We start from the raw sequence: 27,784 nt of genomic DNA on the forward strand, positions 1-27,784 counted from the left end.
CTAGAAGTAGTATTGAGTATTAGGTCCTCCTTTTCACTGCAGTCAGGAGAGAAACCTCATTACTGCTCCTTCATGTACCCTTCTACTCCACAGAAGGCAGTTTCTCTTCCCTTCCTCCTGCATTAGCCACTATCACATCAGAAAATGCCAGCCCTCACTTCCCTGCAGGTAGATGGTAATGTCATACATAGCTGCTAAAAATGAAAGCTGCAGCTTTGCCTGGGCAGAACTAAGGAGGTGTTGGAAGGGAGACAGAACACATGTATTCAACACTGTGGTATCCTATAGGCACCATGCAGACAAAATAGAAAACTGCTCCCTTCTGCAAAAACACTTCACTATCCACATGACAAAGAATTACAAGAGAAAAATGAATGAAAAAACTTCCTCCTGCAACTTGCAATTAGAGCAGCAACAGTTGTCATGCTGCTTGTTAATACATGAAAGCCCACTATGGAAGGAGAATTCACATTAATAAAGTCTCCAAATGAATAGTACGTATCCACAGTGATTTTAATCGTTTGGCTTCCGAATCTTACACTGTTATATCTGACATAAAACAACTGTAATTGATTTATTAGCTACAAATATAAATTATACTTGGATTTTCTTTTTTTCTTAAGAATATAAAAGTACCATGTATTCAATCTTCCAAAGTTAGAGTTGCAAGGGCAAAGATTATAAACATGTGAAAGCTGTCAGGTCATTTACATGCAAGATGAAATGGTGAGTCATTAAAAAAAATCAGACTCCTTCAAAACTGTTCAATTGATTGTCGCTACCAATTGGACTAAAATACCGTTTTTCTTCAGAGACCATGGAAACTGGCAAGTCTTCCTCCATAATTTCACTCACATTCCCACTTTCGTACACAGAACTTCCCAGAAACTTTAAATGGTCAGTAGATTCAGGTTTTTCTCATGCACCGTTTTAGCCTATTTATTCTTTGACTTCTCCTTTCTGGTGAACTGCAAACACTTGCCAGTCCTCAGTTTGCTGGAGCAAAGAATCCCTCCCCCTTTTCTTCATGTCATGTCAATGGTTCAGGCACAACAACCAGATTTTGTCCTTTTTGCTGGCTTGTAGTCAGTAATGTCTACAGTTTGCTGCGGCCCCTCAGCTTTCTGCCGTACAATTATGGGGACTACCATCTCAAACACAGTTTCAAAGAGGTAGTCCACCTTGTACCCTGTTTTTGCACTGGTCTCAAAGCACATTTTTTCAGCTGCTGGAAAATCCTTCTCATCGAGCATTTTGTATTTCAGTATCTTTTTATAGAGTGCAATCGCATCCTCTGCATGGACTTGTTTTCGCACCTTCGAGCCACAGCTGGCAAGAGACTTCTCAGGTCTATTTTCATCCGGTGGTAAAGCACAGTCATCCGCCAGGTCAACTTTGTTTCCAACAATAGCAAAAATGCAGTCAGCGCTCGCACTGTCCGTCAGTGCCAAGAATCTTTCTTCCAGCTCTGTCAGGCTTTGGAGGCTGTTCACATCATACGTGAGGATCACAGCAGCAGCTCCTCTGCAGTACATAGACCCGAGGCCATGGAACTGCTCCCGTCCTGGCAAGAGTTTAAACACAGCAAAGAAAGTTAGTCTCTTGGAAGCTACATTATTAACCGAGTAAGAGTTTAAAAGAATTTTAAGCCGACTTCACAAGTTCGGATGCAACACTGAAGGTAAATGTGTTATTTACTGCATTTTCAGCTTTTTCCTTCTGCTTTTCCTTAAGAGTGCAACACTGTCACAGAGCAGCTCAGCTCACTGCCTGCTCCAGTTCAGAGCAGGGAATCTTTAAAGAGGAGTGAGCAAGCGAGGGTGACACAGCATTCAAAGTAAGCAAAAAAAAAGTGTTTTTTTTCTAATAAATTGCATGCTAGTTTACTTATGTCACACTAACAACTACCCTGCTTGCATACCCAGATGGCCCATTCCACCTATTAAACCGTTTATGAACAAAAAAATACATCCTCCTGTTTCAAACTCTGCTAGAACTTACTGTTTCTATAAATTCAGTACATGCTTTCAAGTACATCCAGTTCAGAAATCTAGATAAAAGTCAGTAATCCACTTCTTCCTAGGTTTTTGGAAGGACCCTGTCAGCAACTTAGTCCTATGCTATGTGCCCACAGGTCTCAGGTACACTGGCTTTGCAGGGAAAGACTTGTCTTTAATGCTGCCCTATATACCCTGTACCAATATGCATCTGTCCCATCACAAGTACTCACACATTGTTTAGCATACTAAATACATACACTATAGAGAACCAATAAAACTACATTTTAAGAGTAATTTATCTTTTAAGATGCCCTGACCATCACTCAATAACCAACAGCTGTAACAAAACATTTCTTCCTCCTCATCATCATTCAGCAAGTATCTACCAGCACTTCCAGCTAGACCTTGATGGTGTACGTCAAATTTGTTTCTTGGAAGACAAAACTGACTCTTTAAATTTTGGAAAGCAAACAACGTTCTTAGTAGTTGCAAAGGGACTAAGAGAAAGGAGGCAGAAGACAGACAGTTTTCCTTTCCTATTAAATACTGCAACTTTCCCCAAATGCCTGCTATACGCAGAATTTGCTGTAGCACATTCCCTCTACTCCACAAAACTCTACTGAAAAAGAGATAAAACAAACTAGACTTCTACCAACCATCAGAGTCAGCCTTTGGTCACGATGTAACAGAAGTGTGAATGAATAAAGAAAAAGAAATATTAAAAAAGAGCCAACTAGGCTCTTCTGAACATTTAAGAATCATCATAATTTATCAACCCTTCTCTGTATAGTCTCTTTGCACAGAACTTCCATTTATAGAAAACCTGGAAGCCATCTGGTTACCTTAATTTTCTGTACAAAATTACTGACCACCATGAGTTACAGCATCCTGAAATCTTTGTATATGACTGTGAAATAAGAAAGGCAGAAGAAATGAATGCTGAAAAACACAGGTCAGCGTCTATTGGGAAAACTGAAATTAACTTGGTGCCTAATTGCAGTCAGAAACAGAACTTAGAATAGATCTTTGAGTCACTGTGTAAGTCCTTTGGCCAACTTAGGATCCTACTCCACAGTGACCAGCAGAGATGCAGTGTTCATTGTTATCAGTAAAACAATACCAGAAAACATCAAGCTAGAACATGAAATCCAAAGCTCACCATGCTTTTAAGACTTAGTGAAACTCTGGTAGCTCTCAGAGAAAATGATTTGAAAAGGTGCAGAATACATTATAAAGTGGTCTAATGGAAGCTGGTGAGGATGTTCAGGAATATACAAAACTTTTGCCTGAGCAAAAATTATGGGATCTCTCAGGCTGGTGGATGATTAAAAAAAGGTGAAACCAGATGTCTATAAATTCAGACTTAATACCAAGAAAGGAATTCAGAAGCAACTATTTAATTTCTCTCATAATGCAGAAAGTGATTCCCCATCAAAAAATCATCCACGTAGTTTAAATACCAACCTACACAGTGAATAATTGGCAGTAAGTGTTATATGGCATTGCAGAGGGCAAAAGTTCAATGAATGGGGTTCAGAAAAGCACCAGGCAAAGTTTATGGAGAATTAGTTCAGTGCAATTTTGTATAACCTCTGATTTGTTTTCCTCCAACAAAAGAGTATTGTACATTATTGGGTAAGGGCAAGGGAGATCGGGCTGTAGGGCAGGGAGAATGTCAGTGCTTTTACACTTTTTCCTCCAATCTCATCTTCCAAGTTGTGCTTTTAGTTACAATGCAAGTGATTTTTTTTTTTTTAAGTCTCCAATTTTTCAATAGAAGTTTGTGCCATGACCTACTTTGTTTTTATCCAAACCCTGGTTATATTGTGGTCTTGAAACCACAATGGAACATATATCCTCCCCCATTCTCCCACTTCAGATGCCTAAGACAAAATCCAGCCCCCAAAATCATTAGCTACAGCAATGAGTACTAGAACAATACTATTACTTGTTTTATGGAATTTTTATGCTAATTTAATCTTGAACAGTGTAACATACAGCATGGCATTTTTAGACTCGAACTACAAACTGGCTACTTCTACAACTACTATATTGTTGAAAAGGGGAAAGAAACATTAAGAATTTACCCTGCATAAGGGATTAATTATGTCAGAGGACTTATGGATAGGCTCCCTCTCTCACCCACACGCACAATCTACATGCAGAAAAAATGTATTGTTTATTTTTGCAGCACAGTATCCTTCTGGTACTTGTGGCACAAGTGGCACTTGTGGGATTTAAGGGCTGGAACAACCCTAAACATGGAAACTCCCCAAAACTACACAAAGTATTTAAACTAATATTTTATCTGTCCCTCAAGGTCTCAGGAAGAATAGTATCAGATGTTACACTGAGAACCTTATTGCATGAAAACAGCCACCCCTTTCTTATGCCCAGTTATTTCTTTCTCTGTACCCATCTGGTCCCACTACAACCATGTACCTCTTTACACAGTTGGCTAAATTGAATGGCAATCCCTGAATCCAAGAATTAAAACCATTTCACCCATTAGAAACAAAACCACAAAGCAACAAAAAACTAGGTAACAGAGAAGAGTGGCAAAACTGTTGAACAATCTGCAATCAAAGGAACTGCAGAACCACCAAACCAACCACAAATGCACAGCATTAGGGAAATTCCTTAAAGCCATGCAACCAAAAACTCATTTCCATTTTTCTTTTCATCTTTATATCTTGCCTTATTACAGGAGTTCAACAACCCCTATGGCTACATCACTACCTGCAGCACCATTAGCTTTTCAGAGGCTCTTCCAACAGGTATATGAAGTCCTGCTGGAGCCTTCACCTGCTCAGGAGCAGCACAGCCAGCAAGCATTTTCAAAGTCCTGTGATGGTTGTCATAAATCAAAGAATTTTGAGCCAAATGGACCTCAGTACCACAAAGTTCATAAGAAACTCAGGGGAGAAAGAAGAGAAAAGTAGACATTGCAAGAGACTAGTCTGATAAATCCAGCAAGGGTAGATTTGAAGTGTGCTGAGACCTGAACTTAAGGGCTAGGCTTTGATCTAGTCAGCCTCCTACAGCACCCTCACCTCTCAGCTGCAGTGCAGCAGCCCACATGAACCTTTTTTCTGATTTGGAAGCACAGCCTGACTGAGCATTCCCTTCCCAGGTCCCAGCTATGGGATCTGCTGACAACAGCAATATTAGCCACTGCCTCAGCCTCCTTGGAGCTCTCCTACTGTCTGCTGTCCCTAGGGATGGTATCCACAGTAGTCTGTGAAGTTGCTGTTGATGTTTACAAGAGCAACAGGTTTCCTCCAGCCAGAGCTGAACATTCCTTACCTACCACCTCTTCAAAGGCTTTCACTACAACTTAAGTAGTATAACCACCCCCACACACTCTTTTTGAAGAAATCCTCTACTGGAAGAACAAGTTTTAAGTCTCTCAGTGTTGAGCAGGCACAAGAATGAAAAACATCCAGTTAATGTGAGTCTTGAGGAATAAAACACCACACATACTAAAGAGCTAAAAAGGTCTTCAGAAGATACTGAAAAAAGAAATGTCCTTACTCTGATACCACAGTCTGAGTAGAATCATAAATTCTGAGTCCCTAAAAGTAGTGGTGTGGAAAACACACAGGTGAGCAACAGAAGCACACTAACATTGCATTAAAAAATAACAAGAGTGCAAAATTGTCCAAGAAGTTCTCAGCCCATGAAACAGGTGTCTTGTAAGGATTTTCACTGTAATTTAAGCAGGATTGTCATCTGAACAGTAGAGAGGAATAAACACAAACCCAAGGCATCAACTAGGTTTCGCCTTTTAAATTCTCCTTTATAGGAGTCTGAACTTGAATGCACATGAAAAGCTACAGGAACTGTGCCCTAAGAAAACAGCAAAAACAGGAAAGAAAAGGGAAAGTATGACACAGTGTGGAAATCAGTATTAGAAAGAAATGAGAGCTGAGGATACAGCTGCAGTGGATGAAGAGTCAAAGGCTGACCCTGATGCTCTGGAGTTACCTCAGTGTGAACATCTCCGAGACCACAAGGGCAGAGAAAGGAACTCCTTTTTAAGGAAGAGCACTTCCTTCTGTTTGCAGACAAAGCAGTAAAGTCGTCACCCTTTAAAGGACATTATGTGAAACAATTTTTCTAGGAGCTGATACTTCCGTTTGTGCACATATACTGAGATACAGTCTGACTATCAAAGACAAAACAATAAAGGTCCCTGAAGGTTTCAGGAAAATTCCCCTGCCTACATGCGAGTCAGGCTGTAAAGTTCTGACACTGATGAAGTCAGAGTTCCTCATTACCTTCTGCAAGAGTGATATTTATTTCTTCTAGGTGGCTTTATCACATTTCCCTTGAAAGAAAGAGCTTTATTAAGAACAAGACTATGCCTGTCATTATTTAGGGATAAAAATAAAGGCCTCCATCCCAAAGAATTAACATGAAGGACCTAAGCAGGAATAAGTGAAAACATCAGTCAGAAAGCACTGAGGAGCTCAATTTTTACTCATCCAGGATCTCTCTGAACACATGATTTCCCAGTCCATTAGAAAAATCCCAGCATTTGGTTTTCTTCCAAGACAGAATTCCCCATATAACAGAAGTCTCTGGGAGGGAAAAAAAACAAAACCCACACCAAAAACTACCACAAATCCTCCCAAAAACCCAACCAACAAAACAATTACAGTTGAGCAACTAGAAAATTAATTTAAGCCCCACCTTCACTTAGTATTATACATTGACAGTGCTACATTACGGAATGTAACAGACCTCTAGCTCTCCTAAAAATCAAGATTACATGTATTTTGTTTATACTCATTACTTAGATATGAATCAATATTCAAGGCATGAACTGTGCCCTATTTAAGGAGCTACTGTTTAAGTTATTAAAATCAGATATAGGTGTCTTGGCCAAAGCAGAATGCAATATAAGCATAGGAAAGTACTGATCTTAATACCCAAAGGGCTCTACTTTCATGTCTTAAAGTAGAAAGAGCAAAACACGGAAGAATAAAATAACAGCCGCATGGGTTAAGTGAACAGCGAACAAAGGAAAATGCTTTAATACAGCTCTCCAAAGAGAAAACATTCAAATACAGTCAGTCAAGAAAGAAGGCTCAACATATGATTGGGACAAGCCTACTCAACTTCTAAATACAACTTACTCTCAGTTGCTAAGTCAAGTATCTCTATGTGCATCATTTTAGGCATGTGAAAGGTTCTTCTGCAAAACAGCAGGTCAGTGCGAGCAAGAAAGCCACATGAAGAGGAGCAAACATTCGCTTCTTGCTTAAGCAAGCTGAGAAATCACAATCAAACTGAGCCCTGTCCTTCAGTCAGCTTTAACTATCACACAATAAATATCAAACCCCCACTAAGAAATGTTTGACTTGGACACAAAAATCAATGACTAGAAAGACTAGAAGCCCTGCCCCTGGATGCGCTCAAGGCCAGGCTGGATGGGGCTCTGAGCAACCTGGTCTAGTGGGAGGTGTCCCTGCCCAGGCACAGGGGCTGGAACTAGATGATCTTCAAGGTCCCTTCCAACCCAAACCATTCTATGATTCTGTGATTTGAATAAAAGGCAGATCTGAAGAGTTCAGTGTGCTGTTACACAGGAAGAATGTAACATTACTTTCCTGATCTGGAAGTGGCATTAAATTATGTCAGTATGACCTAGTCCCTGTTGAATTCACATACAGAAATTTTGTACAAACTACTAGCAGATTCTAGAATATAATTCTATAAGATATCAAAATTCAATTCAATAGACCTGATTTCGTCTGAACAGCCTGATAAATTACTTGAGAAAATCCAACTTCTTACCTTGCTGGAGGCAGAGAAAACTTTTGATGAAACAGGAAATGCCTTGGCACTACAATCCCAAATTTATGAGCTATGGTACCACAGTACGAATTTTATCCTGAGAGATTAAGCGGCACTCTTCGTGTGAGTACAAGTATTAAAAATGGAATTTTTTTAGAAGTGTACTGAACTGCCATCAGTGATGCAGCATTGTATGGGATAAAACACACACCAAAACACATGCAAACAGAGTTATCAGAGAACCCAAATTCTGATAGGAGTCAAAAATAGAGGAAAAATACTCAGCAATTACTAACTGAAGGGCTGTTTGACAGGACTAATTCTTGTACGCTATTTTTAAAAAAGAATATAAATCTTACCTTTTATCCTTGAAGGATAAGCACTTGTCCCCAGCAAACTTATACAGGAATATTTGACAGGTATTAGTACATTCTTCATGGAATAACAAGAGAAACTATAATAGTAATCAGGAAAAACTAAGCATCAAGGTCTAATACTGGAGATTCTGTCTCCAATGCAATATGAAAGGAAAAAAATAAAACTAATCCTTTCTTTCCATTCCCTCATGTAACAAAACCAATATGCTTTCAGGCTCCTAAATTAGCTATTAACATTGTGCCAAAAGAAGATGACTACCCCCTGGAATGCTAGTCCACACCAGCAACTACCAGCATGTTATGAAAAGCAACTCTTACTTACTTCCTTTGCTTTAGCTAAGGGCACTAAAAACACAAATAATGTATTTTTACCTCCAACTACATTTCACAGTTTAAAAAAAAAAAAAAAAAGACATTGAAAGACATATTGAAAGTAGGATGAAGATGGAAAACCAGAAAGTTTTAAAAGAGCATAAAGACAAACTACAGAGGAGGAGCAAAGCCAGAAGAGGGCCACAAAGATGATCAGAGGGCTGGAGCACCTCTCCTAGGGAGACACGCTGAGAGAGCTGGGGCTGTTCAGCCTGGAGAAGGGAAGGCTCCAGGGAGATCTCATAGTGGCCTTCAAGGGCCTGAAGGGGCCTACAGGAAAGCTGGGGAGGGGCTTTTTACAAGGGCTCGTTGTGAGAGGACAAGGGGGAATGGATCAAAACTGAAAGAGGGGAGATTTAGGTTAGACATTAGGAGGAAATTCTTTAGTGTGAGTATGGCTGGGAAAGGAATCCATTCAGAATCTTAACAAACAAAAACAATCATTAGATGTTATTGGAAATAAAGAAAAAGGAGGCTTTTACTGACTAGAAATGCAAATTCCACTCTATACGTAAGAATAGCTGTACATTTAATGAAAAAAAAAAAAAAAGAAAGAAAAAAAAATATATATCCAGATATCTTTTAGGCTACTTCTTTTCTCTCCCCTTTAAATATAATAACTAAACTAAAAATAATGGACAAACCATAAATAAAGTTTGCAGCACATGTTTCAGCAGGAACCAACAAATATGAAGTACATAAAAGATTTTGCACTAAAAATCTAGCTACTCACCTACCTTCTGAAGGATGAGTCTTCCCCTAAAAGGATTAATAGCTTTGCTAATAGTACTGCTCCCTCTGTTTCTTTATAGATTCAACCTTATTCCTAGTTTGCAGCCTTTTCATAAGGAAAGTCACCTTAACAGCCAGCTAAAACAAATGGCAGCAGCAAGTATTATTAATTTGGTTCCCCTTTCATAGTTTAAATCAGTAAAAAGTGCTCATAATTCTATTTTGGCCGGGTTTCTTTCTTAATTTTTTTGCTATATACACCCAGAGTAATTGCAGTTCAAAACAGCCCTGACCCCTTCATATGCTTTCTTGAGAACAGCTTTCCCTCATCACACTTGAACTATACCAATAGGTCAAGCAGTTTCAACTGACTTTTCAATCGTTATTAAAACACCAATTCAATTAACATTCCAAAAGTGATACTTTGGCACGATTCACATAAAACAATTCTTCCAAAGAAGCTCACTTAAATGGGCCTTTTATTGTTAGGACAAACAGCACGTGGAGAAGTTATGCAAGAATCATGTCAGCCTGGTGTACTGCAGGTCACATGCCAAACTCTGAGACGTGGTTAACAATCTCCAGGATCATCTGAGCGTTATCTGAAGATGACTGCTTGTTGTGGTATGTTTCACTTCAACCAAAGGGCACATATAAAATCTCATTTAATAAAAGTGGCAAAACAGAAAATAAATGGGAATTCAGCTAGTTAGTTTTAGTTAGCTTTGTTTCATATTCTCCCAAAAGGTTCCCTTTCTGGTCCTGTGTTGGTAGAACCTCCAAAATAAATGCCTAGTGACAACATTTCTCTCGTGTGCTGAGGAAATTACTCAAAAGCTTTAACTCATGGCACACCTTTCAAGAACTCACAACTGAAACATGGGTAAACATTTGCTGTGGGTTTTTGACAGCTAACAGTGATATTTTATGGAGAAATGTGCTTTTAAGTAAAAGCTTCACTTTCTAAAGGCAGCTAAACTAAAAGCAGATGCTTAGCTGGTGTGGATCAATCCGTTGTTAATCCTGTAGAGCATGCTGAGTCACAGGGCCATCCAAAAAATCTGATTACTGCAGATGAACTCTCTCACCAATAATAAACATCCCACAGTCACCTTATCAAATCCTGTATTATTCAGTTTAAATTTAACTAGTTTAAATATTCCCAGAAACTTTTTTTGATCTAGCCCTGAAGAGCAGTTTGCCAATTTTCATTCCATAACTGGCAGTGAAGACCTCCATTACAAGGCCCCAAGAACAAACCTGTCAGACATGTTCATGGGAAGGAGGAGATCAAGTTAACGAGAAGAGGGGGAAAAAAAAAAAAAAAATCACAGAGCAAGACCAGAGATAAGTGTAATAATGCTCATTCAAATCTGATCTCCTGCTTTATAAAGATGATAGAATTTTGCTCAGCCCTCATCTTACGCCTAAAGAATTTGTATTTTATAAAGCAAACAAAAAAGGCATGTTAATATCGCATGAATTACTTTGCTGCATTTCAGCTATGAGACTTTGAAACAACCTACCATACACACACAAAAAAAACAAAACCACAAAACCACAAACAAACAGAAGAAAGAAAAAAAAACAGAAAAAACCCACCATTCTCTGTAAAAGGTGTTCCTTTATGACAACCTTCTTCATGTTAGGCCAAAGAAATCAACATTTTTTTCATATTCATGCTCTTTGCCTCTGACAGATGCCTCTAAACCATTCACCATACCTGTAGCTCTTTTCACCAACCTTTCCATATTATTCTACAACCAAGACTTTAAAAGACTCTCAATGAAGCTACGAGGTTACTTAAATTCTTCACTACTTTCATCCCTCCCAACACTTGGTATACTTCTTAGAACAGCTTGTACGCTTTGGAGCATCACGAGGGACAAAGAGCTCAGTTTGTCATCTACTACCAACTCAATGGACCTTGCAAAATACATATTGTTCCCCAGATGGTTCTATCTTAATCTGTTACCAGCACTCCACACCATTAGTCTCTATTTGCAGCCTTACACATTTGTCTAGTCTGCATACTTCTAGCTGCAATCATCTTTTTATAAAGAGACTTACAAACACAGTATCTTTGGACTAAATGCATACTCATGGTATCTATAACCAGCAATGTCTTCACCAAACAAAGGACCTACACAACTCCTGTATAAAGAAAAATAAATACTATCAGAGGAGATCCCTTTTGTCTACAAGATTAACCTCATTAAGTAGTTTCAGCTTTTCTGGGACAAAAAAGTACCTGGAATCTGTTCTGCTGCATAAATACAAAAAATTATTTTCCTTGCTGGCAAGAATAAAGTAGAACTTACATTCTAATAATGAAATTAAGCCCAAGCTTCTAAAATCACAAGAATTTTAATTTCAAAATCAAAGCTTCCATAAAAACACCAACTTTACTCCACCAATATGCTTTATATCCATAGTTCTAAATGTAATAATATTATGCATGGTAACACCGAGCATTACAGAGAAAAAAAATAAAGCTCCTAACCACACTACCCTGCTTGGTTTAGCAAAATAGAACCTTAGCTGGACATGCAAAAAATAAAAAAATCCACTTATTTGTAGCTAGAGTTCCCACTGATGCCTCTGTAATCCTGGATGGCTTTTTCATTTAGCTAGATTAGACTTACTTTTTTCAAACCAGTCATTTTATGTAGTTCTCTTCACTGACTGTATAGTGAAGAAAATAATCCCAGAGTCTTCAAGCAGTTCACATACTTTCAGCTGTCTGAAAGCCCAGTTGCCTTGTAGAAGAACAGAATAGCCCCACCAGACCAGAATGCATTTTTTGAGTGCATCTGCAACACAAACCAAAAAAACAAACACAAGTATTTATCTATTTCCCTCTGAAACCTCACAGTTGTGTAGGAAGATGTTTTATTTAAACACTGAAGTGTGGCAAAAGAATGAGGGCATGCCAGCTTTATGGGACATCATAATTTTGTCTACAAGCAAATGCTCCACCAGAACTCCAGCTGAGATGTAGCATCAACACCTTCTCTACTGAAAAGAAAACATGGCAAGGGTGCTTGAGAGTTAAATTTATGAAGCTTCTGTACCCCTGTACTAAAATGGGAGCAGGAGTGCAAGGATGAATTTAGAAATTTGAAACTGAGTAAATAAAATGTAAGCATCAACGTGAATTCTTCTGAACCTTTTTAATCTGCTACTTAAAGAGAAGCGGTCATTTGGCAGCTTACCTTCTTAAGGAAAGATATGATTGGAAGCAAACCATAAGGGGAAAAAAAAACAACCCTTCAGATTTACTTTGGAAGAGTTCTAAGGGAAGCAATAGCACTGAACACTTAGCTGCAGCAGCAGAGCTTGACGGTCCAATATTGCTCAGTGGTGGGTAACAAAGAGGTCAGTTACAGAACAGGGCTGTAAAACAGCTTCGCCTGCCTAAGAAGTTTGCTCTGGAGTTGTGCAGGAAGCCTTTGGGGTTGTAATGCCTGCTTGAATAGCAATCCATCTCCTCCAAGAGAAGTCCCTCCTACAGAAAAGCAATTCATTTTCCACAGGATGAGCCCTAAAGCAGCTTGTTTTTCTTTCCAGTACCTGAAAACTGATACTTTTTCCTTAAATTTACAATTTCTTTTCCACACGGGAACAGGCACTGCAGATGAGCCCACTTCTCTATGCAACTGCTAAGCAGAGGCAGTTACCAAGTCCTTATCTTCAGAGACACTCCGAAAGATCTCCAAAGCCCACACTCCCTCCCTAAATATACTCTTCAAACGAAGAAGCAGGCCCTCAGCTCAGGCAGGAATGCACGGATGGGTGTATTTCAGCACAGACTGACTGGCACTGAGGGGCCAGGAGGTCACCCCACACACGCTGGATGATTTATCTTGCTCAATAAGGAACTGGCTAGTTAACTTGTCTTCCAATTCACCCAAGCAAACATTGATACAGGTGTGTGATTTAAAAAAAATAAATAAATCCAGAAATGGGTAGGGCTGGTTGAGAGTGGACTCCTCAATGTATCTCCAGAAGCACCCTGAAATGCTACCACTCAGCAGGCATTCCTGCCAGCTCTCAGTGAGAATTCAGCAAGCCAGCATCTCCCTGCCCCCTCACAGATTAGAGATGCTTCCTTGTTTTCTTCATTTTTATTCCTGTTTCAAGTTTACTTAGATTTTTTCAACTTCCTCATTAGGTATTTTGCTTTTGCCTTAGATATCTTTTTCAGAATAGAAATTACAAACATACCAATTTTCTGCAGAAGGGTAACTATGTACATACCAAGTCAATCAATGCAATACACCACACCATTTTTTGAGCAAGGAAATACCATGAACCTAATAAACATCTTAATTAAGGCTATCGACATGTTAGAGAAGGAAAATAATTATAGAATCATAGAAGGGTTAAGGTTGGAAGGAAGCTCAAAGACCATCAGGTTCCAACCTCCCTGCCATGAGCAGGGACACCTCATGCTACTAACTGCAGATCCTCTATGGATTAAGTTTTGTACCCAACCATAAATAAAATGAAATTGTCTCATGTATTAGAAACTTTTTTTTTGCCATATTACCATTTTAACCCCAAACACATCATAGGTATTTCTGCCTCCTGGCTGTCGGTCCTCAAGCCCCTTCCCAAGTACAGGAAACCAACATGCAGCTATAAACATTTTTGTGAACACCCACACAAGTGGAGTCACATGGGAAAAAACATTAAGTTAGTTTTTTTTCTTTCACAGCTCCACTGGAGAGTTTCACTTATGACAACGTTAACTATGGCAATACCTATTTTCCATCAGCCCCATCTCAATGGCACTTTTTTCCATCCTGCCATCAATACCTAAAAAGTGGCAACAAGCTGTCAGAGTGCAGCAAAACTGCAAAAAAGACACTGCAGAAAGCTCATTCTTCAGACATTTCAAGGGATCTCTGCAGTGAGTTTTACCACAGCACCAGGGCATCAGAAGCAACATCTTTTTTAGCCTTCGGCAGTCAGCTTGGAAGGCTTCAAGGACAAGCTGGTCATACACTCCCAAGAAGGCACCTTCCCACAGCCAGAGGCCATCCTCTTCTCCCACAGCAGCAGCACAGCTTTGTTCAGTACTGGCACTGGGGCCCTACAATACAGAAGGAGGGACCCCAGTATATTATATTGGCCATGGTTCCTTTTGGAGATAAAAATATTTAATTACTAAGCCCATATGTAGACAGTACCTCAAGCACCACTTCCATGTATCTCTTCTCCCACTAGTACCTTTCCAGATTAGGTGACAAAAGAGGAGGACTAGAAATACTTTCAAACGTATGGTGTATTGCACTAACTGCTGAATTGTAAATGCTGCTAATCATCACTGTTCAGCATTCCAAGAAAAAAAAAAAAGTATCTACAAATTACAACATTCATATTCTGAAAAACAGAGACAAAATTTCACAAAGAAAAAATCTTGAAAGCTGGCAGATTGTCTTGCCAGAAGTGATATTCTGTGTCATGTGTTTCAAAAATGATAAATTCTTGCTCACATAATGAGTAACACTGAAACACCTTAGGAAGAAGCTAGGGTGATCCGAGCACCAGCAGGCACCCACAGATGGTCTGCACCAGCAGGTACTTGATACGGGCTTCTTATTTGAGGTTAAACTATGCTCTGGTGAAATGGAACTCAGCTGCAGTAGATAACTATATGCTAGCTCCTGATTTGTAATACTAGAGTTTAACTTTAAACCCAAATTCACTAGCAATTCGAAAAACATTTACACCTTGCTAAATGGGTAGAAGTAAAGGCCATGGATCCTACAAACTGAATGAAAAATTGACTACTACTGTTTTTTTAAAGACAGATTCCTATCAGTAGCACAGGACTTAAACCTATGCCCACTCATTAAACAGATACTTTTATTATTTATTTCAACATCAGATCATTTATAGGCAGGTTCTCAACTAAGAACTCATAGTTTATCTTCAAGAAAGTTAGAACTGCTTCTACTCCTTACCAGCCCCTGTCAGTTTCTATTCAGGTGAAGTCGTCTTCACTGGGTGCTTCTGGATAGCTGCTACTTGTCAAAAACACAAGGAAGTTCTGGTGATCCAGTGGGCTGTCTTCACCAACTACCAACAATAGGAGACTGTTCCAGACGTACACCTGCCATCTGGGTTTTACAGGAATGTACTTAAAACTTGCTCGCCTCACTCAGATTATTTTATCACAGCACGCATGGCTTGTGTCTTCAGAACTTGTGCTGGATGAGATGAACACGTGGCTCTTACACTTGCAGCACTATTTATTTCACCCTCTTCATTCCACTTCTGGCTTCTCTGTCTACACTCTTAAGAGCATACTTAGAACTCTTTCTTCAGGGGCATTAATTTGAGGATTAAAGAAACGAAAACCAAGAAACAAGCATGGTAAAAATTGATCTTGTCTCATTAATGATCCCCAACCTGTTATAAAGGCAGTACCACTAAAGACCATAAACACCTCACTGCTGAATTCACAACACAGAAGAAGCTACAAAGAGCAGTGTTACCACTGTCCAGCACTCAACCCTATGCCATGAGGAGAAGCTACTTACTGAAAGGGAACTTCCTACTGGTTTGCATGCATCATATCCTTTTCCTTCATCATTAAGGCAACAAGGCAGCATCTCTAGGGCATAAAAAAGAGGACAGAGCCAACTGTTCTACTGTCACTAGGCTTCCAAGGCTTGAAGTTTTAAAAGAGAAAAAAAAGCACAAAACCAGAACAGGAAGAGAAAGGAAACAAGATGAAGGTGATACATACAGCGATCTGTTATGTGAAGGAAAGCTCCTGTCCTAAAGACAGCCTTACAGGAGTTTGTTCCTTCTCAGAAAAATAAGAAGTAATCATACTAGCAGGGGTTGGAGGAGCTGAGTGCTTTGAGACATTTGCAGTTTCACAAAATTAGAGATTTACTTTTTAAATAAATAACAGCCTGTTTCAGGAAAAAAAAAAAAAAACAAACAGGGGGGGAAGTTTGATTTTTTGTTGCTTTGTGGTGTTTTTTTTACTTTTATAACACCTAAGCTCACTTGTATTTAACCCACAGGATTTAGTATTCCTTTTATGAAGCCTGGAAGATGATGACTCAGCTACAGAGGGCTTTTTCTTATGTTCTTTTTTTTAACAATAAACTGCTACAGATTCTGGTTATTTTGGTTATTTCACCCTTTTCTGAATGAAGAAAAATCTTCCCTTTTTGAGAGAAAATTACAGCTGGAGAATGGAAACAAATACACAACACACAACAACACAAAAAGACTAAAATATAACCACTAGCAAGATTGCTAATTGCAACAATTAAGACAGCAACAACAGATTTGTTTGTCCAGATCACAGAGCCCACTATGAAGAACAGAAACTGAACTTCTGAGGACTTTCACAACACAAGGCATTAAACTGCACGAAGCTTCAGCCCCATTGCTGAAGTAAGCGTGCACAACCAGAAGGGGAAGTCCATCAGCCCAAACCCCTTGAGGAAAGGGGAGCAGGAGCTCAACTGAAGGACACTGCAACCAGAGCACATCATCACATATGTAGGTTTTAAGACTGCTGTCATTAAGCGGATTGGGAATGTAAACTTAAGCAGAAATCAAAGTTGGTTGACCCCATGCAGAGAAATTGTTACCAAGCAAATGACCAGCATTTTAGACATTTATTTTGTTTTAAAAGCTAGTTCAAGCTACCTAACTTTCATTTCACATTCTTCACAAAGTGTACTACACGTTAATTTCTCTTGCCCCACCTCCAAACTGTTTCTGTAGGGTTTCTAGTTAATATATTCTTACAGGAAGAACATGTTCCTGAAGGTCTAAGCCATCCTTCATTTTACAGATAATGATATAATTAAAACAAAATCTCAAGTATTTAAATATCTATGGTCAAATATTATACATTTCTGAAAACTCCTAAGTAGTCATCAGCTGCAGAACCTGTAATAAAAATATCCTGCTATTTCTGCTGGAATGAAGACCATTATTTTTTAACTAAGTAAATAAAAGCAGTTGGATGGTTGGACAAGCTATGTTCTCTGTATTTTGTATTAATTTCCTGAAATACAAAAGAAGTAATTAGGAATATTAAATCATGTAACAGATTAAATAAAAAATGTCAGTGGATCAGCAGCTGAAGCTCAGGTAACAGGGAGAAGTACCTACAACAGATGCTTAATCATTATTGAACAAAATTATTCCAAACTTCCATTCATTAACCTGTACACGGGATAAAAAGGAAAAAGGAGGTATTCACTGTAGCTGAAAATACGATGAGTTATTTGCATTACAGAAAAAAAGCAAAAACAACAAAAAAAATATTTTGTAAAGGGCAGAACAGAAATAACATGAAAGCACCAAACTGTATTTCATAGCAAGACATTAGCCTGTGTGAGTATTGCAAGTTTCAAATGTCTCTCCTCCTAGAGCACTGTAAATGAAGTTTCCACCATGCTACAAACTAGTGTAAAATGTATTTTTGCTCTAATGGAATTGGTGAGAAGGCAAAAGCTGAAATACACATTTCCCTCTTTTTGCTCTTTTATAGTAAATTCAAGCTCACACCAGTTTTTAGGGTGTCGTCACAGTTCAGCCATGAAAGGCTCCTTGATGGCCCACGCAAAGCCAACTTCAATTCTAGTCTCTTTCCTAAGAGATGGAAAGATAGATCAGAAGATTCACAAACACATCTGATTATCTATCTCCCTTTAAAAATGAAGTTAAGAAGTTAACTTCTAGATTATTTTTTCCCACACCCAGGTAAGTTAGTAGGCTTAGGAAATCACATATGTTTACTGACTTTGTAGTCCTAAAAGATGATATCCTGGATCTCCTGTGGTGAAGGATGGCAAACTACTTATGTTGATAATTCATTCAAATTAGGAGCAAAAAACCACTCATTTCCTTTGACCACGTCTGCTCTCAGCAGTACCACTTGCATAAGCTAAGTTTTATCACCAAGTTAAAATTTCATTTCCTAGGCATATCTTCAGGCACTGCATATGAAGTTATAGTTAATATGACAGGTGCAGCAAAAGGCATTTATGACAAGTTTGATGCCTTTTGATCAAATCCCAGGATGTTCTACCCAATGTTCACCTGGAAGAAAGCAAGTCATTCAGACTTGGGAGAGAAAATTATTATTTCTGTTCCATAATTTGTAATGGCTCCAGACGTATCCACAACAGACTCAGCCTCTTTCCGGATGGAGCCCCAAACAAAGGTTACTTGTTTGGATATTTTGCAATATAGTACAATGTGACTCAGACAAGGAATTACCAAGTTCACCTTCAGTTCAGCCCATGAAGCAGTGCCACAGGAAAAATCACTTGGAAGCTCACATGGCTAGTGGCTTCAGCACAAGACAATAATTATAGTGAAGCAAACAACTCATCTATGATAAAAGATTATTGCAGTGTGAAGCACAGATATTTAAAGTACCCAATGTATCAGAAGCAGCTCAGCCAAGACACTGTGAACTTGGCTATGAGTCTCCCTGGCTTTAATATTCATGCACCACAGTGAAATAAAAAAAGCACTCACCATAAATGAGCACTCAAAGGAGCAATTGTAAAGCCATACAGCTAACAGCTGGTTACCTGGCCTGTACTTACATTTCAAGCACCCACTCTCTCCTTCCTTCTAAAGGAAAAAGCTCATTGCATAGTCTATAGAAAAAGGCACCACAACACAGATTGCCTAAATTCAGGCACCTAAACGTGCAATGCTAATTTTAAGTATCTATTTGTTTTTCATTGGAATGTGCCTGGTACCCCAGAAATAACCAGAATAGAGTCAATATGAGTTACTGTGTCCACATGTATCTCTATGTTACAGTCAATGAAGCTTTTTGCTGTTCTGTGCAACACTATTTACCCAGCTAGAGAGAGAACTACCAGGGAAAAAAATGTTCCATCCCTGTGTTTTCCCCCCTCATGCCCAAACTGTTGAAAGAGTGGCAATTTCTTAAGCAGCTCAGGTATACACTTCACAAATAGTAAAGTGAAAGTGAAGAACGCAACATGGCACTAATAACGTGCTGTCTTGCACAGAACACCTATTTAATCCTTTACACACACACTGCTAGGAGACCTGTTTTATGGAAGTGAATAAATCAGACACCCTTCTGAAATTTTCTACAGTTCCTCCCACCTGCCCCCAATCCACCATGAAGATTAATGTCCATGCCTGCAGTTTTTGTCAACAGCTTTGCATTTACATTGTTTAACTAACCATTTCTTTTGCTCGTGCCTGCCACTCTCATTAATTTTCATTTCATTTTGTATTGCTACAAAACAAACAGTCAACACTCCAACTAACCTTTCATCTGTCTAGTCAATTTTGACAGAGATATCTGGAAAATACACCTCTCCTTCAGTAAGCAGAGAACAAAAGATGTAATGCCAAAAGCACAAACTCTTCATTAGGAAGATTCTCAGTATCACTCCAACCTAGGATCTGGAGCTCTAAAACATGGGTTTAAAATAGACTAATTCAATCAACTCAAGCACTTGAACAAACTCACTTTTATCAGCCAAAGCTGAAAAGCAAGATTTTCACAGAAAAACAAGAATATGAGCCATGCACAAAGGACTAGACAAACATGTATTTTTGTTTTCCCTTCCACCATCCACTCAGGTGCACTTGAAAATGGCCCATATAAACATCTCTCTCTCCCTCTTTTCACAGTTTGACTCTGAAACTGAGGTCTCAGTCTAGGCCAAAATTAGATAACAAAGACAACCTCTTTTGTTATAGAAATTGAGGTGCTGCCGAGGTCTCCAAAGCTGCTAGTGTTCATCAAGTCACAATGCCATGGCACAACACTGCACAGCATAAGCCAGGTCACTGTACTATTTGAGAGAGAGCCTCACTTAACAGTCAAGTGAATTCCCACTTGGGCTAAAACAGTGCAGTCACTTTGCACGCTGTTATTAAATACCACATGCAAAGCAGGAATTTAACATGGGGGCTGGAATACAGAAGTTACTGCAGAGGTTCAAACATGACATTTATCTTGGCCTGCATCAAGTACTCACAACATAAAAGTACCATACCCTCCCTATTAGCTTGCCTGCCCAAGGGTCAGTAATAAAATTACACATTAGAAACAAAACTTCTCCTTCAATAAAGTGAATCAGCCATAGCTGAATAAACAAACTGAGTTAATTTTGTCTCCTGTTTCCTTTTGACTTGTTTTGTATATTTCACAATTCCCCCTAACATGTTATTTCTATATTTTTATTTCACTTGCATAGAAAAGCACTTTATTTCAGCAGCAGTGAATCTGCCCCTTTGAATTTATTTGTGTATTGTCACATTCTTAAGTTCTGGTACACAGAAAAAATAACTTCTTCCAGGACTTTCTCCAGGCAATTCATTATTTCTTCATATTTTTAATCACTTCCCAAGTTATTCTGCTCTTTTCAGAAAACATTCATTGCAGAATAAAGTAATCTAGTACACTGTTTCACAATAACAAAACCATTCTTCCAGGGATGGTGTAAAGCAAAACCTTTATTCCTGCCTCTGAAGCAGGTTCAGAGGCTTTAGATACAGAGCTCACTGACAGTGAATTCTCTTCAGGGCTTTTTCCCCACATACACAAGAGATTTTTCTCAGCAGCTAACCACACTGTCCCTTTGAACCTCCATTCTTATGATTTCCTTTTCAAGATCTGGAGACTGTAACTGTACACAGTAATCCCAGGAAAGCCACAGCATTTGTGTACAAAGCATTGGTCCTCAGCTGTCATTGTTTTACATGAAATAATTATGAACAATTAATACGCAGAGGCTAACATCATATTCTGCTGGATAATATTCCCAGAGGCAAAAAAAAAAAAAAAAAAAAAGAAGCCTCTTAGTGCCAAATGGGCCCCAACAAGCCATGACTCACCAGCAACAAACTTAAGGCATTTTATTCTTCTTAATTCCCATCTCATATCCTGTTAAATTTCAGCCTCCTGAGTGCATGTACATTCTCACCAGTCTCTCACTAAATGATCCCTGATGCCTAAGACACTGCTTGAGGTGACATCCTCTAAACCCCACAAATTACCTCCTCAATTAAAGATACCTCATCACACATTCAGCAAGACTCAACCCCAACTGCTACCCTATCACCGTCTCACCTGGTTTGAAAAGGCTTTCCAACGTGCCTCAAGAGTCCTCTTTGGCTTTGACTAACCTACCTAACCATCCCATATTGGAGAAGCTGTCTCATGTAAGTCCCCACTCCTCTTCTCCTAGTGTAGTCCACTACTTCCTAAAGTCTAAATAAGCAGAGTATCAGAGTAGCTATGACTGATCTTCAGTTGCGAGGAAAATACGCCACTAATCCTACTCTTTCTTTGTTCTGTTTCAGTATGGTGGAGGACCATGCTTGCTGCTTATCTACAGCCTATCTGTATCTTGTATATTTGCATATTGTTCACAGCACAGGGGAACATTTGCCTCCAGGGCAGCGGGGAGAGCAGCCTGCCTGGGCTGATCTCATACTGCAAAGGACTGAGTCACACCTCATCACAAGTTTCCCCTGAGAACTTTGACAGGTCACCCCCTTTCCAGGAGAAAAACGTGCAGAAGGAAGCATACACCTACCCAGATAAGTACCGAAAAAAACCAACAACCAAACAAACCACAGTCAAGACTCAAAGCCTTACTAAGCAAGGGAGGACCCTTGCGCTTCTTACCAGCTGAACACTCACACCTATCCCAAGAAAGCTCAGCACCAGCAACGGCCTGCCCTGCCCCAGTGAAACACCACCCATCAGAAACTGCGAGCGATTCACACATGCCCACCAGCACTGATCCATCAGACATCAGCAAACAAGTCACAAGAGGTGTAAGCATTTGTTAAACAGATATACAGCAGTTGACCCAAGCCACCAAAAAGCCTTTTCTAGGCTACGTTTATCTCTCTTGTCCCTATCAGCTCCAACAAGTCAAAAGTCGCAGAGAAAAAAAAACCCTGCCGATGCAAAATAATGGGGTCGGGGGTGTAAAAATATTAACCAATAGCTGAATATTCACAGAAGTCAAATCAGCTAGCTTAAGATGAGAGGAAGGAAAAAAAAGGAAGCTTGCTTTCTCAGTTAACCTTTATGTTTCCCCATTATCATGCTGCATGACTACCTGTTAAGTTCAAAACCCAGACTCTTTCTTAAAATACAATCACAGGATCATGAAGCGAACTTTATTAAATACTTGTCATTAACTTACCAGTCTGACTTACCCAGCCAGCAATACAGGGGACACTGACCAATAATAATTAAGAAACCTTGCTGCTGGGGGCACTGAAATCCAACATAGAAACAACTCTTTTATTTTGAAATATTAAGGCACACCAGAAAATAAGCCTGAATTATACACTCCCACAAGATTGTTAGCTGCAACTGCCATGTATTAGTATTCCAGGTTTAGAGGTGGAGCAGGACTGAGACCCTCAGAACTTCAGGATGCATTTGCACTGACCAAGATAAAAGGTTATGTGCTAGCTCAGAGCTGCATGCCACCAACACCCAACAGGAAGTTTTGGTTTACTCTGCAGTTGCTGTCAACACTGCCTACAAGATATATATACACACAAATACACATGTATATATGTATAGCTTTGACAGCCTGAGTCTCAAACATCCACCCCTTTCATAAGAGAAAGTTCTTCTAGCTGATGTTGCTGCTTACCTTCCTTGGTTCTGAAAAATACTACTTCAAACATACCATTATGAGGGTGTCAAAGAATACACTCAAATGCTTTAGAGACTAGGCCTCTATCCAGCAGACTAGTCCTTTAAAACATGCTAGACGTTTACAGTTTCTCTCTTTTTTTTTACAATTCACACACTTTTTTTATTTAATTCCTTTGAATTAACTGACACAAACAGAAGTAAATATAATTTGTAGTTTTAGCATCTAAGGAGTAAATTAATAATTATCTGCAACAAGAATACAACAATCCATGCTGGATCAGCCACAACACCATCTATCCAAGCCTCTGACAATGGAGATACAGTCAAAATCAAATGGCTAAGGAAAAAAGAGCATAAAAACATGGCAACCATATATTTCTCCCAAGTATTCTTCCTTCTGTGGCTTATTTGTTTCCTTGAGTTGAATGCAATCCAAATAACTTCTCTCATAATCATCAGATTGGAACACCGGAAATGTTGAACTCTTTGCTGTCAGCATTTACATAAAAAGTAATCAAGTCTGACAACTTCTGCACATCCATTTTACTAAGACTTGTGGATAGCAACATGGAAGACTAGACTAAGAAGCTGATTCTTCCAAGCTATGGAGGAGTGTGAATGTACAACCAAGAGAAGAGTCTTCCCTAGAATAATCAATTTGCACTTCAGACCTAACTTGGTAGAACAGGCCAGGTGAGCACTTCTATGATTTATGGAGAGTTAACAACCCAGAAACATACATTTTAGGCACTTTGGCAAGCAAACTGAATTCTTCCTGGGGAAAAAAAAAAAAAAAAAGAGATTTTTCTGAATACTAGAGTGAGAAGTAATGCAAGATCAACAGAGGGATGAGTAAAAGTTACATGTATTTTAAATAATTCAGAAGATCAGCAATTAAACTGATGTAGTACTAGCATCAACACATGCTTAACTTTTGATCCATCACTGCTACTGCAGATATACTCATCAATCACTGAAGTCTAATCTTGTAAAAACAGAACTTTGTGCTACAGGAACAAAGCTTCAGCGTATCAAGGTTTACATTGTTACAGCAAACTGCTTAACCCATACCAGAATAAGAAATAACCATCCAGACTGAACTGAAAGTAAAATACAGGGAACTGCTGTGGAGATAACAGTCTCTAAAATAATGCTGATAAGCAACGACAAAAATAGACATACACTGATATACTAAATAAGACATGAACAAAGAAAACTTTAAAAAAGGGAACATGCACTCCAATTAACCTTGTATAACTGTGTATTTTACTAGAGTACTGAACTGGTATAGTAATTGCTACCAAGCCTCCCCCCATTTTCTAGGCCAAATCTTCAATATTTCTTACATGGTATAAAACACTATTGGGATATTAAGACAGACATCTTGAGTTGGCATTCAGCATTCAGGTAGGTAAGACGGGTACAAACACTGAACTGTACTTTTGTCATGTTGCTGTGCTAAACAATTTTTCAGGTCCTGGATGATCTTTTCTTTCTGGATTCCCCTGTGTATCTATGCACATGCAGTCAGAGAAAACAATATATTGGTATTGTATATATTTGATGTACCTGTAACTGCGTTACAAGAATTCAGAAGTAAGCAACATCAGGATAATGAACAGACAAAAGAGCTCAATTTTAAGCTCCTCCTTAAAACAAAAAATTCTTACTTGGTACCCACCTGGTACAGATAAAACAGTGACACCATAGAAAGATAAGAGCCAAGGACTGCAGACACATTGTGTCCACAGAAAAGAAAAATAATAAAAAATAAATATTAAAGGCTTTTGAATCCCATTGTTGACTTAACAGAGTTGCAGTGACCACAAGGTCACTTCCTTCTTCATCAGGACAGGAGAATGCACACTATGTGTCATGGGAGCTACTATTTCTTAGAAGATTAACGAGAGCTATTCACAAACCAGAGCTGACAGGCCCCAAGATGGTCTGTCTAGCCCAGTCTTGGCAACTTCCATTTTTTCTGCAGGAGCACAAGTTAATAGGGAGAGGTGCAAGAGTCTATACGTGCCTCTGAAACACGAGAGATGGGATGCTGAGCTCCACACTAATGCCAACAACAGAGAAGAATGAGGAAGATGTGCTATGCCGCCTTCAGGACAACACACAGCCACTTTTCAGCTGGTGCTCCGCAAATACAGCTCCAGAAATCCTGCTACAGAAGTCTAGCCGATGCTCAGGAAGCTATGCAGGCAGCAGCATCAGCAATGGCCCTGCCCCAGGGCACAGAGGGAACTCCAGCTGCTAGGAAGGTGATGAGCTCTGAATGCTTGCATTGTCCTGAGACAGGTATCCTATGGGTGCTTCCCCTACCACATGGGGAACCACCTGTGGATACTCCAGATCCCATATAAAGCTGGAACCTGAATCCTCAAGCAACACTGAATAAAATACTGCAAAAAGAACAAATTAGTGAAAAAAAAAGAAGGTTTTAAATCCATAAGACAATACCTGGGAGGGAGTAACTTTATAGTATATTATAAATAATAAATAATGCAAACAAATAAACCAACAAAAGCAGCAGAAGGGCATCAGGGAAATTACCAAAGAACAATCTCACCAACATAATTCTTCTGTTTAAATAAAGTCCACTGCTAATCACCCACGTGGGTCTGGCTTACTAGAAACAAGCAGCAGTTGCCCAAAAGAGGCATTGCACAGTAAAACGTGTCAATTCTAAAACTGAAGAAGAATTTTTTAGAAGACACTGCAGAAGACGTACAAAGTGTATTTAGAAGAGAACTACTGCTAGCATGCTTTCATCATAGTAACAAGTTAAAAAATGCAAGAAGCAAAAGCTCTTAAACATCTCTCCTCCTCCAAAAAAGGTGTCTCTGCATCACTTCTTGGCAATTTCATTCTCTCCTTCCTTCTTCTCAATTCCTCACACAGGAAAAGCCATTTTGGACTAGATTGTGACATGAAGTGACACAGCAAAAGAACTTCCCTCCCAAACGTCACCCAAAGGAAACTGGAATATTGCACGATGCTGCAGCTCCCCAGATTTTGCAATTATATATAATTTGCATTCTTCATACTGCCACTAACCAATTTTAACAAAATTCGGCTAAATGTGAAAACAAGAAAAAAATTGAACAAGATGTTTCTCCCACAAGCAACACAAAAGACCTACATTTTCACAGAATCACAGAATCTTAGGGGTTGGAAGGGACCTTGAAAGATCACCTAGTCCAACCCCCGTGCCAGAGCAGGAAAGGTAGGGCAGTCTGGCCCTCTATGTGACAGAGCAAAGCTTCTGGCCTATTAACCAAAAGGAAGACATTCACTCGATCAAGACTACAGACCACTTCCCCAGCCCATGCCCTCCCACCTCGTCCACCCCAAGACTTCAAACTACAACTCGTGCTCCCTCTTGCATCTCAGAGATGCTGCCTGCCGCAGCACTGTGGGCCAGACAACCACTTGCTGCTATCCCAGACAGGAACTGCCTGCAGCCCGTCCTCTCGGCACATTAAATCCTTATGTACAGGCTCTTGATGGCTGTGGTGAAGGAGTGAGCCACATCTGAACGGGTCGTGAGCTGCGTGCATTTGAAAGTCCGAGTCTGACACCAGCTGAGATCAATGGAAGATCTGAAAGCGTGCAGCGAGGAGTGATGAACAGAAGTTGTAACCTCTCTTAACTCCTGCCTGGAGTTGCAGTCAGTAGCCATCTACTCGGGCAAACGAAAGCCAACCAGCATCCTCTCTGAACACCCAGGTTTTGCGAAGCAGGTCCCCAAAGACCAGATATTAGCCGTTCTAAGGCGTCTTTCGGCCCATCAGAAACGTGCTTCTTTTCAGACTTTGTTGTACTGCCAAACCATTTGTTTTAAGCGACTTTACAGTCGTGCCGAAATAACACGCCGATGGCCGGGCAGCCGTGGAGGATGTCCCGGCCCCCCCCGCCGGGGCAGAGCGGCGTTCCCCCCTCCAGCTCCCGCGCCGGGGTTCTCGGAAAGGCGAAGCTGTCCCCAGCGAGGTCACCCGACCGCAGTCTTTCCCATCAGCAGCTCTTACATTAGCACCGAGCCAAAATGAGGGAAAAGAACAAGGCAGGCACAGCGACCGAAGCGAGGGGGGTGTCGGCAGGCAGCCCCCGCCCGAGACGGCGGCGGGGCAAGCGCCGCAATCCCCGGGCCCGCAAGAGAGGGGCAACCCGCCGGCCAAAACCCCGCGGAGCTCGGAGCGGCCCTTTCCTCCGGGAAGCACCGGGAGCCCGCGGGACCGGACCTCCCCCACTCCTGCCCGGGAGAGGGGCCGCGCCGCGCCGGGGGTCTCACCTGCCGTGTCCCAGATGGAGATGTTGTACGGCCCCCACTGCTTGAGGTAGAAGGCTCCGCCGACGGTGCTGACCGTCTCCTGGAAGCGCCTCTCCATGTAGCGGTGCAGCAGGGAGGTCTTGCCCACGTTCATGTCCCCCAGCAGCACCACCTTCCCGTCCGGCTTCTTCATCGCGGCTCGGTCCGGCCCCTCCCCGCCCCTTCCCCCGGGCGCCCGCTCCGCCGGGCGCAGCGGAGCCCCGCAAGCGGCGGGACGAGGCCCCCCTCGGCGGGCACCGCAAACTTCGGGGGCTCTGCCGGAGCTGCCGCGATCCGGCCCCGGCCCCGGCTCCTCCTACCCCTGGGCCCGGCCCCGCTCCTCCCTCGCCGGCGCCAGGGGGAGGGGACGCGGGCGGGCAGGCAGCCGGGGCTCCGCCAACTCTCCTTATCCCCGCGGGCCTGCCCCGGAGGAGCTGGGGGGGTGTGCGGGCCGTCCAGGCCCACCCCTCCGCGGCAGGGTGCCGGGAAGCCGCCTCCCGTGGGG

The 27,784-nt window shown here is 40.6% G+C and overlaps 1 protein-coding gene across 1 annotated transcript; it reads right to left on the bottom strand.

Annotated features, from left to right (window-relative positions):
* Positions 1-495: 495 nt before the first annotated feature.
* RAB20 (RAB20, member RAS oncogene family) lies at positions 496-27,545 on the bottom strand. The gene is made up of 2 exons (XM_051607960.1): positions 27,262-27,545; positions 496-1,564 (listed from the first exon to the last, which is right to left on the bottom strand). Exons 1-2 carry the CDS (start codon positions 27,431-27,433, stop codon positions 1,044-1,046), a joined length of 693 nt encoding a protein of 230 aa, XP_051463920.1. The 5' UTR covers positions 27,434-27,545; the 3' UTR covers positions 496-1,043.
* Between the last annotated feature and the right edge of the window lie 239 nt (positions 27,546-27,784).

This window comes from Apus apus, chromosome 1 (assembly GCF_020740795.1).
Source record: "Apus apus isolate bApuApu2 chromosome 1, bApuApu2.pri.cur, whole genome shotgun sequence".
NCBI lineage: Eukaryota > Metazoa > Chordata > Aves > Apodiformes > Apodidae > Apus > Apus apus.

What these genes read in the sequence shown, in the direction of transcription:
- RAB20 (XM_051607960.1), bottom strand. Translation starts at nt 27,433, where the DNA reads ATGAAGAAGCCGGACGGGAAGGTGGTGCTGCTGGGGGACATGAACGTG. An exon ending in CTCCATCTGGGACACGGCAG is followed by an intron (nt 1,565 to 27,261) that starts GTGAGACCCCCG and finishes AACTCTTGCCAG; the next exon opens with GACGGGAGCAGTTCCATGGC.